Genomic DNA, 14,382 nt, shown 5'->3' on the forward strand with positions numbered 1-14,382 from the left:
TCTGCATGTGTATACTTTTGAAAAAGTACATCAGAAAAAATCTTTAATGTACTAACATTTTTATGATAAAATATGTTGCAATTGTATCATATGAATAAAATTCATTACACTTTTGGACCACTAAAATATACTCGCATAATTATTAATATAAAAAGTTAATGGATTACTTATAGTAATTACTGTTACATTTCAGATAAAATCAATATCTTAATATTTCACGTACAATAATGCCATTTGCTGGAGTCAAGTCTGTAAAGCAGTGTCATAGAAGTTGGTTGCCCTAAAGAAGGATATATTTTTGTTGAATTAATTTTAGTATTATTAGCTAGTATTCAAATTTAAATAACACCAAAATCAAAGGATTTTCGGTTGTCACTCCTTTTCGATTCATTTTACAAATGGTCTTCTGGATTAATTATACTTAAATTCCTTCACCCGCTTATACATGATGTCATTGCTTTTCCCATGATGGTAGCTTCAGAGAATGCAAAGATAAATAGGGTAGCTTCAGAGCCTCTGTAGCTCATTCGGCATCGAATATCCTCTCGAATATATATATATATATATATATATATATATATATATATATATATATATAATAGCAAATGGGGAAGAAAAAAATATATATATATATATATATATATATATTTTTTTTTTCCCCTGCACGTGGTGCAAGACCAAGGCAACTCATGGTAAAAGTAGAATAAGCTCTGATCACTAATCTTAATATTTACCCTTAATGCAAAGCACATCTCCTGGAGGAGATGTATGATGATGCTTACAAAGCATCATACATCTATGATGCATGATGCTTATAAAGCATCATGCATCATAGATGTATGATGCATGATACGTATGATGTATGATGCTTATAAAGCATCATACATATCCTCCAGGAGATGTGCTTTGCATTAAGGGTAAATATTAAGATACAAAGTATCATACATTATATATGTATGATGCTTTGTAAGCATCATACATCTCCTCCAGGAGATGTGCTTTGCATTAAGGGTAAATATTAAGATTAGTGATCAGAGCTTATTCTACTTTTACCATGAGTTGCCTTGGTCTTGTACTACGTGCAGGGTCAGCTAGACTTGCAACACTTGCAGGCGCACACTTGACTTGTTTGTCTATATATATATATATATAAATAACATTATAGAGCCTGTGTAGCTCAGTGGAAGTGGCGTTTGCACACCACCGCGCTTGGCCGCACGAAGGAAGGCTTGGTTTCGAGTCTAGTCGGCGACTAGAGGAAATTTTTCTAAGCCTTTTTTCGACCGGTTCCCGAGTTAGTCGATCTCTGGCACAGTCAAGCAGGTTTTTCCTCCCGGAAACTCGGGTTTTTCGTCCTGTAAACTCAAGAAAATCGACCGTAGAACCCACATTATTTCAGACATTAAATATATTGTGGTAGGATTAGGGACCACGAGATGGCGGCACATTTGAGCCGTCTCTCTTCACTGCGTACCGCTTAATTAGTGATAGCCTTGGGCCATCTGTCTCTGATTGGGTACCAGTGGAGATTGAACTGCCCACTCAGTCTCCAAAAGTTAGATAGGGCTAAATGGCCTCGCCTACTCCCGTATACGGGAATAAAAAGGCGTTAGCTGATTTTTTTTTTATATAACATTATAATACACATATGTGCTATAATAATACATAATACATTCATAAAAGAGACACTCAAGATAAACTACAACTGTCTGTATATCTAGGTTGATTATTAAGTCAAATGCACTTGGTGTAGCGTGGATGAAGTCCGACAGGTTTCCATTGTATGCACGTTGGGCACATTCTACTGTAATATGATTAATTGTCTGGCGGGATGACCCACAGTCGCATCTGGGTGAAGCAGCCATGCCCCATTTGTAAAGGTGGTCTGCACATCTGCCATGATCGGTGCGGATTCTGTTAAGGTAGACCAAATGTTCCGAGGTATGTCAAAATCCGAAGGCATGTTGGGTCCACTAATTCATGGAAGTCCCCTGTTGACACCAGGACTCTTTCCACTTTTCCTTCATGTTAAAACTTGTCTCCGCAAGATTTTATGCTGTTAAGACTGGAGGGTGCCTTGACTTTAGCCTATTTATTTCTAGGGGTGGGATGTCTTCGTGGATGGGAGAGCTTGAATTTCCATGATTTTACTGTATAAGAAAGTGGATCTACGGTGGAGGTGGGATGTTGCTTAGTATTGGGAGCCATTAGGTTGGGTTTTTTTTTCACAGTTTCAGAAATAAGGCGCGTAGTGGTGTTAAGCTGAGCATCGACCGAGTACACATGGACGCTGTTCAGCCATACTGGTGAGCAGTATTCAGCTGCAGATTAAACGAGACCAAGAGCAGTGCAGTTAAGCGTTGCTGCTGAGGCACCCCAAGTTGCTCCGCAGAGTTTTTGCAGTATATTCTTTGGTGTTTTAGCTTGGATGCTGTGTTAATGAGATGTGTCTATATAAAAGGAAGAGGACAGAATTAAATAACAATAGTTATTCTTCTATCCTAATGAATGAGGTTCACTCAAATCCATTCATATGGTTGATGAATAACCAGAAAATTCCTCATCTACACTCTATTTACACTATTTTTATTTATTTATCATATTTTAGAACTATTCAAAATTCTTCATCATTTTATAGATTTTGAGTGGTTCACACAAATTCTTTTTTCCTTCATCCCTCATCAGAAACGTATCGGAATAAATTTAAGCTGTCTTCACTAATGATCTGCTGAAGCATTCTGCAGGTCAGGGACATTCATTCGACTAGTAGTGATCCATTATTCACAATCTGAATGGTGTTAAAAAAAGTTATATTCCGCAGACGTGACGAGAAATACAAAGTCAGCAAATTATAAATCCGAAATGTAGTGTGGTGTATCGAAATGTTTGTTAGGTGTTAGAGAATTTCATAGATACCGCATAGTACTTAATAAGAAGGAAATAACTTTGGTAAAGTGGGAAGTCCCTTCTTGTTTTCATAGTATATCACTTATGCTTTCTAATAATGTGTTATAAATTTTGAAAAATACAAAGTAAGCATCAATGCTAGATTTTCTGAAGGTATTTGCTGGTACAAGCTGTCGCTATGGATGAATAGGTGGCTGACGGATGGAAATCAGAAAGTAGTCTAAGACAGTAGCGCACTCAGGAATTAATTTGGGGGGGGGGGGGGGGAAGAGTTGAGTAGACGATCTGAGAATACACATTATGCATCGCATACGACCTGTGACTGAGCATCTACAACGATCTATAATTCATAATTAGTATAGAAATAGAAGACACGACACAACATAAATAAAAATAATTTTAATTAGGAAAAGATTTTTGGAAATTTTTCTATTTTTTTTTTTTTCCTTTTCTTTGGGAGGGCCAGGGTCCCTTGGCCATCCCACTGGGTGCGCCACTGGTCTAAGAGAATGGAGTTGAACAATGGTCTGCCACAGGACTTTGCACTTCGTGAACGGCATTAATTTCTTAAATGGAAATAGAAATAATTCTAATGTCTTAAGATTTGAAGAGTCGAATGATGTGGGCAAATTACTCCCATAAACTCGAGTTTTTCATCCCGAATAGACAAGTACAAATGAACACACGTAATTAACAGACAAAATATATTAGCCTTATTATTTTAATTTTCCTGCTATAATTCAGACTTGACTTTGGGATAGAAAATTATGATGAATAATAGTTCAGTGTTCCTCTTTAAATGCATAACTTGGAGGTGTATTTTACTGCAATAAACGAAAGCTAGGATTTATGAGTATGAGACAGATAGCAGACGTTTTGCGTATATACTGTTAAAGCAGTTAAGGTAATATTGTGATTTGTGTTATCTAAACTACTTTCTTATTCATCTTTATAAAGCTTTCATACACTGGTGTCCAAGAGCTAAGGGCGAACTACATTTTGTTACTGCATATGAAAAAATTTTCATGATTACTGCCAAATGTGTACATTAATTTATTGTCATGATACTAATAAATTATATTACCCAAATATGTGTTATAGATTTCGTAAAAATTAAGTTGCAACACTTTAATTTTTAAGACATTGTTACAAATGTTAGGACATTTATAACAAAAGTTACAGATGTTCTAACAACGTATTAAGGAATTAATCTACAGTGCTTACAGAAAACTATGCGATGAGACATTTCAGTAGGGAATATGTTCACCGTGAACTTCAATACAGCTCTCACGACGTCGTACCATGCTTAACACCAAGTGATTCCTGCGTTTAGTTGAAAATAGCCCTTATAACAGTTTGGGTCCCTTCCAGGATGCATACCTTTAATAAGGGATTCAAATATAGTTTTTTTTTTCTTCTCTAAACCATTCTAAGGTAAATAGTCGTTATTGTTAAACTGCAGAGGCTCGTGTTGAAGGTTAATATATATAAATATTGCCGCATAATAACATTTAATGTACACTGGCGTCCAAAAGCTAATAATGAACGACATTTTTACCTGCATATGAAAACATTTTCATGATTACAGCCAAATGTGGAAATAAATTTATTGCTAGCATACTAATAAATTATATTACACAAAAAATGTGTAATATAATTACGTGTATAGACATTTCGATATGAAATATGTCCACAACGAACTGCGATGCAGTCTTCATAACGTCTTGCCACACTTAGCACTAAGAGATTCGGGAGTTCTTGAGGCAAACTTGCCCACTCTTCCTTCAGAACAAAGTTAACATTGTTCTCTGGAGGAGAATTTCGAGTAGCAATGCGCTCCCTATTGCGTCTCAAATGTGGTGTGTGGAGTTAAGATCTGTGGCGCGTGAGTAGTATACCAGGCACTTCTGACCAGATCAAGATCAAGATAAGATAAGGAATCGTGACGTGATTGGTTGTTGAGACGATGACGTCATTGTGTGTGACGTCATGGGTTTGGAATGTTTTTTGGAATTTCCCTGGGGTATATATGTCAATAGCTTTAGTTCTTGTGTTTTGGTTCGCGTATGGAATTATGGGTGATGTTTAGAGATAAGGATTTGTGTCATGATTGGTGGGACTCTTCTGACCAGATCATGATAAGATAAGGAATCATATCATGGGTGTGTATTGTTATCAGATGTAGATAAGTGACATAATTTGTTAGTTGTAAATAAGTGACGTAATTTTCTAGTTATAAATAAGTGACATTATTGTTTTGAATGGAAAAGAAAGATATATATTAGTGGATAAGGATTCGTGTCGTGATTGGTTGGACACTTTCAACAAGATCAAGATCAAGATAAGACAAGGAATCCTAATGTAGATGTGTATTATTATCAGATGAAGTTAAATGACATATGATAGTGGATAAGGATTTGTGTTGTGATTGATGTGACACTATGAACCAAATAGGGGTATGGTGAAAGAGGAAGCAACGTCAGTGTCCTGGATGTGTGTTGTTGTGAGATGTAGATAATTAAATGGTTTGTGTATGGCGTTATGGGTGATGAGTAGTGACAAGATAATGTTTGGAATTTCACTGGGAGACCCATTCTGTCAGGGACATCATGTAGTGTGTTTGGTTCGCATTTAGCTTTGGGGGTGTTTTAGAGATAAGGAATCATGACGTTATATATTTGGAAATTTCTGGGGAACATATGTCTCTGTGATATCACATGTTGTTTTGGTTTGCCTATGGAATTGTGGGCGATATTTTTGAGCTAAGATATCTTGGAATTTCCCAGGATGACAAACATCCATCATTGTCATCAAGTTTTGTGTTTGGTTGTCTATAGATGGCAGTACTAATTTTCCAATACAGTTTGGGGTATGTTAAAAGACTATGGGAATTGTTAGAGTATGTAGAGTCTAGTGGCAACAGCGTTTAGGCTTTTCTGAATAATATAATTATATGCTGGTGTCCCTCAAACACACTTTTCCCCCCATATCTCATACATATTTTATTCATAATTCATCGAATATTTTGATTTGTCAATAAATAAACAAATCATGTGTGATTGCACTGTGATTTCAAAAGTGATCTTACTTAAACATGCATAACACATCAACGACACTGTTTTTTATTTTAAGTTTACACATTTATTTCACAGATATTACTTACATTTCTTTCCCGAATGGGACATCTTAGAACTACCGAGGTTTTCTAAATATTCCAAATTGCTGATTTTAAACATATTTTCACAGCACAAAACACACAAACACAAGATCTGAAATGCGGTCGACTCTTTTTAAATTATAGGTTACTGGAGAATTTCGTTTTTCCTTTACTCGTGGCTATGTTTTTTTTTTTTTTCACACACTTCTGGAGTTTCTTTACTTACCGAGAACTTTTGTATGTAGTCTAGAATTTCTAATGATAATTTAAATTTACTTACAGTCTTTCCAGAATGACTCTTCTTAATGCCAGTAGATATTCCAAAATTAGTTGAATTAAAGAATCTATCCACACCACAGCACAACACACATACACACAAGCTTGAAAGAACGAAATTTCTGTAAATAACCTGAAAAGCTATTTGACTTTTGTTCCCTTAGATTTTATGTCCATTTGATAGTCTGTTAATTCCTTCACATTGGGGTCATACTATGTTTTTATTCCCATGGTGGTTAGTGTAAGCTCAAACTGTCTTTTCCTGACTAATATGTCTGCCTCTCAATGTGGATTTTTTATATGGTTCTTTTTTTAAATGATTGGTTGTTTTTCTATTTTACTTTTAAAATTCAGTTAACTACATATTGTTACCAGAATAAATGAGTAAAATAAATAAATAAATGTGTGTGTATTTATTTTCCCCAGTTGTAGATATTTCATGTGTTATCTTAACCTGACTCATTTCCTGTCGCAATTTGTTGTACCTAGGTGAGAAATCATGTGTTAAGGTTGGAACTCTTTGTTCCCATGGATAATTGTCACTGTAGTAATTAATGCTTACATTTTATTTTTTTAAAAACCAATACATATAATTCTAATCAGAATAACTGAGCAAAAAAAAAATAAATAAATAAATAATTGTCCTTCTCTGACTATTAATTTTACCTTTGATTCCTTGTGCTCTTAATCTATTTATGTAACTGAAATTTATTTTATTTATTTATTTTTCTTTAGCATTAGCAAGGTGTGTAATGGATATTGAGACAAACAAGGTTTTGAACTCTCCATTAGCATTTTCTTTTAGAAATTTTTTTTTGCTAGCACAACAAATAAATAGTTATTTCTTATTATTTCAAATGAATATTAGCTCAGTAGTATTCTGTACTCTGTAATTAGTTTAATTTCCATGTTATCAATTTCCAATCATGTAAAACTTTAGATTATATGATATGTTTACATGAGCGTACAATGTCTACTCCATTTTGATGTTTTGTGTGGTACGTTCTTATGATGACACCATCATTCTATTAGAGATTATCAGTTCGGGGGTTTGAGTATGTGAACGAAATGTTTACAGATAACCCAAACAAGGTCAATAGGTAGCATTAGACAATTTTCTAATCATCAAATGCTAACAGTCACACTTTAATTCCAAACGATGATCAAATATATGTCTGTTGCAGACATCTACAGATATTGTCACTATTTAATTCATTTCTACTTTATTCATTTCCAAAGACAAAATTACATTATTAGCTATCACATCTGTCATTTTTTTTCTACATCAAACTTTTTTTAAGAGTTTGGGAAACATGATGGGTTTAACTATTTACTGTCTCTCTGTTAAATAACCAAATTCTAACAGTCGTACTTTCAGTATGACTGTTTTTTTTCTAGTCTGGTGAAGGTATCTACAGATATAGTAACAAATTGTCAATTTTCAGGTGAAATCTTCTCCATTAAAATTCTAGCTATTAATTTAATAACCAATTCCTTTTGCTTGCAAGAGTTGACATAGTTTCTTGAAATATATATATATATATATATATATATATATATGGTCTTACTTAAAATTGAATAACACTTCAACGATTCAACAACACCCTTTTGTTCATTTTAATTTACACATTTTATTTGAGTGAAATATTATTTACAATGTATTTACTCAATCTAACATACAGAAAATAAATAAACTGAAAAATACAATCTTATTGTTTGGTCCTTAATCGAGTTATTGTTAATTTTGCACTGTTGTTCAAAGGTTCCTCCCATGGTTGCGGATTTGCATCATGTGGTTTTCGACAAAGTTACTCTCATCTGAAAGTTTCTTCATTTGTGATTGTTGGGAATTTGTTACTATAGTAAAATTAAGGGTCACATTTTTATTTTTTTTGAAACCAATACATATATTTTTGAGCGTTATTAAAAGCACAGAAGCATTCACTATGTTTCCAAAAGCATTTAAAAGTACACGTTATGTTTTCAGTTTTGGGCATCCAATTTCATTTAAATCAAGAACAGGTCTCCCTATTAACTTTGTTAATGTTTTTGATTTTTCTCTTCCTTTGGCGAGCAATATTTGATATTTACATGTTGATTCTATTATCCAATTTCTTAGTTTGCCCAGAGATATTGAACCAATTTCCCACTTCAGCTGATGGTTATATTTTATTAACCAAGAATTCTGTTTTTTAACTCTTTTAGGTAATTCATTCCAACTACAAGGTGATTTTGTCAATGCATATCTTAAAATAATTCCATCAGAAATACAAATTTCTTTAGAAAATAAATTTGAAGTGTTATTCAAAAGAAATTGACAATCAATTATATCAATGATAACTGAAAATTTGTATTTTTCACCTGCTGTCGATTTTTCATATTCGTTTTCCTTCATTCTTCTTACATTACTTCATATGGCACCACAAATAAATAGTTAATTATTATTATTATTATTATTATTATTATTATTATTATTATTATTATTATTATTATTATTATTATTATTTCACTGATTATTAGCTCTGATCTTATATTTTATGTTAACTTTCTGTAACAAAATTCTAAATAATTAGAACTTTTCACAAAGAAACTTTCAAAGAATTTTGTGGCTCACAAATTATCCTTATGTTACCAGACACAAAACACCACAACACAATACAGCAGCTGCAGTGGATGAACGATTACCTTAAGTCCAAAGTCACTTGACTCTATGGTTTTTTCTTATAGTACTTTTACCGTTACCATGCCCTACCCTGACCGTTCCTTCAAAAATGAACCTTTTGTGCAGATGACTCAATGACATGTTTTCACATGCAGTTTCTGGATATACTGTTGGTGTGTTTTATTATACTTTCTGTGGGAAAAGGTAAAATTTGTATTTGTGTTTTCTGGAGAGTACAAACATTTTTTCTATACCAAACTTTAAGAGTTAAGTCACGTTTTTGGGTTAAATTATCTGATGTCTCTCTGTAAAACCACCAAATTCTAACAGGTAGCATTTTCGATTATGTGAACGAAATGTTTTCAGATAACTCAAACAATGTCAATAGGTAGCATTAGACAATTTCTAAAATAATCAATTACATGGTAATCAGTTTTCACCACTTTTTTACCCCATTCCTGGCATTAATTTCACAGTAGTGCTTTTTTTTTACAATAATTAAACAGAATTGCATTAAGGTATAAAGTTGTGGATTTAAATATCAAATTCTAATCAGAATAACTGAGTAAAAAATTCACTATGGAAAAACACAGCAACAAAAGCACACATCTTTGTTCATTTAAGTTTACAAATGCATATTTTATTTTGCTGAAATACTATTTACAAGTATATTCACAAAGAAAAATTCGAAATATGAAATTAACTAAAAATATTTCACAATATTTAATTTACACTCTTAACATTTTCCAAAGAGCTCAATAAAGAAAATATTCATTACTCACTGTTTCTTGGTTACATTACATCAAAATAGCTGGTCAACCAAAGAAGTTTTTAGAAATGATAACATGGTAAGCACAACTCCATACATTTGATATTGTGTCAGTCTGGAAATGATGCCATGCCTCCCTAAACTTTCTGTGTATTCTTTTTTTGCCAAATATACACAAACAGTTTTCGTAAAATGTTTGTAAATGTCCCAAAATAAAGAATCTTTATCGAATTGAATAAAATCTTGAAGTCTAATTTTACCATTGATGAATTTAAATGATTAGCGATAATTTTCCCCATAATACGAATAGCTGGTAATTCAGTTTCCAAAAATAGTAAATGATTATCAATGTCGCACATTTATGGTGAAAATCTCTCAGCTTCTAGAAACCAATAGAGAAAACGTTACTCCCATCAGCTCCTGTATCATCGAGTATTAGTTCCCCATCTTGGCATTTCAGAATATAACACTCACCAAGCTCCATTTCGTACTCAACTCTTCTTTGCAAGTAGCCAAGGTATCAGACCACTTCCTGCATACCTTTTCCCAAGTGGCCCCAGATAAATACATCACAATGTATGTGTCTTCTAAAATAATAATCGGTTTCCATTCTTTCAGAGCTACATAGAGAGTTTTGTCTTATGCTATTTTCCTGAATAAAGAAAATTTCAATGACTTTTGTGGCTCACCCTTCATTTTACTTTACTTTACTGGACACAAAACACCACAACACAATATGATAGCTGCACTGGATGAACGAATTGCCGTACCTGCAAAGACACTTGACTCGTTTGTTTTTCCTTAGGGTACTGTTTACCTGACCCTTAATCCTGACTATTCCTTCCAAAATGAAACTTTTGCACAGATGATGCACAAGCATGTTTCTACAGGCTGTTGGATATGATGTTGATGTGAGATTATCTTACTTTGTGACATCATTGGGCAAACCTTATCTCTGTGGCTTGAAGGGTATTCCATATTATTTGTCCTTATTATGTTAATTATTTTATCCTCAAACAGCATGTTTGGTGTTAGACCATGTGACTAGTTCTCTCACTCATGTCTGAAATTGTTGGGATGGGAAACAAAAATAGCATTTGGGAATGGAAGCAAAGGGCTAGTCAAGAGGGTGACAGTGGTCTTCCCTGCAATGCTCCCCCCATCCCCCCTCTCCTCCAGAAGATGTCTGCTCAGGCTAGTGGAGATGAGAGCTCATCATTTGCAGATATCTTTTAGTGATGTCACCTCCAACTGATTCTGATAACTTTGGAGGCAAAAAAACGTGTTTTTTTTGACATCACTAAAAATGATGACAGAGGTGATATCACTAAAAGATATCTGCAAATGATGAACTCTCTCATCTCCACTAGCCGAGGCAGACATCTTCTGGAGGATAGGGGGAGAAGAGGGGGTTAGAGATGGGGTTGGGGGAGCATTGCAGGAAAGACCCCTGTCATCCTCTTGACTACCCATTAACTTCCACCACCTAATGCTATTTTTCCTCATCCCAACAATTTCGGACATATGAGTGAGAGAACTAGTCATTTCAGACCTTGTGTTTGTGTGTTTTTTGTTGTGAAGATATGTTTAAAATCAGCAATTTGGAATAATCAGAAACCTTCGATAGTTCCAAGATGTCCCATTCGGGAAAGAAATGTAAGTAATATCTGTGAAATAAATGTGTACACTTAAAAGAACAAACAGTGTCATTGATGTGTTATGCATATTTAAGTAAGGTCACTTTTGAAATCACAGTGAATTCACACATGATTTGTTTATTTATTTATTGATTGAACTCTAAGATCTTAATTTTAGACAAATCAAAATATTTGGATGAATTATGAATAAAATATGTATGAGCTATGGGAAAAAAGTGTGTGTTTGAGGGGCACCAGCTTATAATTAAATTATTCAGAAAAGCCTAAACGCTGCCGCCACTAGACTCTATAATCTTTTAAGAGGAAAGAAATACCCCAAACTGTATTGGAAAATTAGTACTGCCATCTATAGACAACCAAACACAAAACTTGACGACAATGATGGATGTTTGTCACCCTGGGAAATTCCAAGATATCTTAGCTCAAAAACATTGCCCACACTTCCATAGGCAAACCAAAACATCATGTGATATCACAGAGACATATGTTCCCCAGAAATTTCCAAACACATAACTTTACAATTACCTATCTCTAAAAACACCCACAATGCATTATGCGAACCTAACACACTATGTGATGTCCCTGACAGAAGAGGTCCCCCAGCGAAATTCCAAACATTATCTTTTCACTACTCATCAATCATAATGCCATACACAAATCATTTACTTATTTACATACTCACAACAGCACACTTCAAGGACACTGACGTCACTTCCTCTTTCACCCTACCCCTATTTGGTTCATAGTGTCCCACCAATCACAACACGAATCCTTATCCACTAACAAATTACGTCACTTATCTTCATCTGATAATAATACACATCCACATCACAATTCCTTATCTTATCTTGATCTTGAGCTGGTTATAAGTGTCCCACCAATCACGACAAGAATCTCTATCCACTAGTACATCTTCCTTTTCCATTCAAAACAATAACATCACTTATTTATAACTAACAAACGTCACTTATCTACATCTGATAACAACACACACCCATGACACGATTCCTTATCTTATCTTGTTCTTGATCTGGTCAGAAGTGTCCCACCAATCATTACATGAATCCTTATCTGTAAACATCACCCATAATTCCATACATGAACCAAAACAAAAGAACTGAAGCCATTGACAAATATACCCCCAGGGAAATTCCTAACATTCCAAACCCATGACGTCACACGCAATGACTTCATCATCTCAACAACCAATCACGTCACCACGATTGCTTATCTTATCTTGATCTTGATCTGCCACGCCACATTGTATATCGAGTGGCCAGCACGCCACTCGATGTACAATGTGGCGTGGCATTGTGGCATTGCCATAAAAATAAATTCTTCGCCTACAGCACCGCTGAAGACTCTATCATGACATTGTAGAACTTCGTTGCAATATCGTTCACCAAAGTCCCTCTTTTCAGCACTCGAAACTCGGTGTGTCTATTGAGTACAATGCCTTCCCACACCATGACCCCAACACCGCCGTATCTATCCCTTTCAAGAACATTCTCATGATGGTTAGCAGTACCATTTTCACGACAGATCAAGTATCGTCTAGAATCGGAGGAAAGACTGAAAGGACTCTCATCTGTAAAGAGTGTATTAGCTCATTGGTTTCTTGTCCACTTTTATTGATATAACACCACTGAAAATGGGCTCTACGATATGCTGTGGATAAAGATAACAGACTGCAGTCCTTCTGGCGTATAGGCCTACTTTTCGCATATCTTGCCACAGTTTGTCGAGATATCCGCTTACTATGCTTGAATGTAGAAGACTTCCAAGCTGACCTGCAGTGTTGTGTCGATTGCGTTTTGCTGTTATAACCAAAAATCTTACTTCATGCTCCGTGTTAGAACGAGGGCGACCTCTTAACAAGCATCTGGAACACATTTCATTAGTTTAAAACGCTTCCCATAGCCTGGATGGAAGTTTGTGAGGGCAATATCAGTAGTTCTGCGGCGTTCTTCAAGGTTTTCAATATTCTTCCCCACGTGAAATCATCTAGATGATTTTGAAGTCATCTAAATGTCTTTGAGACAATACAAGACATCCAAATTTACAACTTCATTCCTTCACGAAAAGAGCTTCCTTGAAACACAATTCGCTTAGCGCAGCCTTTTATCCCGTTTAATGTTATCATTTAATCCCTTTGCACGCTATTCGAAAATCTGAATGTATATGTATCCGCATTATTCTCGAAATCGCCAGTTTTACAAATTGCCACAAGCTTATTCGTCTGAATTTGCGGTTGTAATCTTTAAAAATAGTGTTCGTCCTTGGGTTTTGGACACCAGTGTATAATTACAGGAGTTACTCAGAGATTTCTTATGAAAAATATAATAATAAACTGAATTTCCTAATGTTTTGCTATTCACTAGCTAAGTGCTTCGTCAGGAAGATAAAAGTCAAGAGAATATACAAAACAAAACAAAAAAAAACGGAACAGTTTTTTTAACAGCAATTGTTTTGAAAGGCATAATGCTAATAATCCGAAATTATCAAGATCATAATTTGACATATTAAGTGTAAAATGTTGATGTTGTTATGCAAGTTCTTCAGATGGTAATTGGCAAACGGAAGATCTGTAAAGTTACATAAACGTATAAAAGATTATTATTATTATTATTATTGTTATTATTATTATAGGAACAAAGAGAACAGCCCACACTAATACGGGCAGCAAGGACAGAACACAAATATTTAAGGTGAAACACTTATGCCACTACACAGCCATGCTAAAGCATTACTTCACTCCAATCTACACAGTAACCAGAACAACATATCAGCTAACAGCTATCAGTCAAAAAACTACATAACATATAAATATAATAATCACTACGGAAAAGCAACCCGAAACTTCTACGTATCTGACATGATAAACAGACTGCCATTCGACGAGAGAAACATATATATATATATATATATATATGTGTGTGTGTGTGTGTGTGTT

The 14,382-nt window shown here is 34.5% G+C and overlaps 2 protein-coding genes across 2 annotated transcripts in view; both read left to right on the forward strand.

The window, feature by feature from the left end:
* The window catches only part of LOC150108692 (protein white-like), a 41,934-nt gene extending 41,630 nt beyond the window's left edge, over nt 1-304 (forward strand). Inside the window, exon 12 of the mRNA XM_090416151.1 lies at nt 194-304. Within this exon, the coding sequence (XP_090272277.1) occupies nt 194-211 (18 nt within the window). The 3' untranslated portion in view covers nt 212-304. The remainder of the gene's footprint in view (nt 1-193) is intronic.
* Nucleotides 1-14,382, forward strand: part of LOC150108691 (protein white-like) — a 172,382-nt gene that overhangs the window by 89,794 nt on the left and 68,206 nt on the right. The window lies entirely within an intron of this gene.

The sequence above is a fragment of the Typopeltis vanoorti genome, chromosome 3, assembly GCF_054136105.1.
Source record: "Typopeltis vanoorti isolate ZY-2024b chromosome 3, IOZ_Tvanoo_1.0, whole genome shotgun sequence".
Classification (NCBI taxonomy): domain Eukaryota; kingdom Metazoa; phylum Arthropoda; class Arachnida; order Uropygi; family Thelyphonidae; genus Typopeltis; species Typopeltis vanoorti.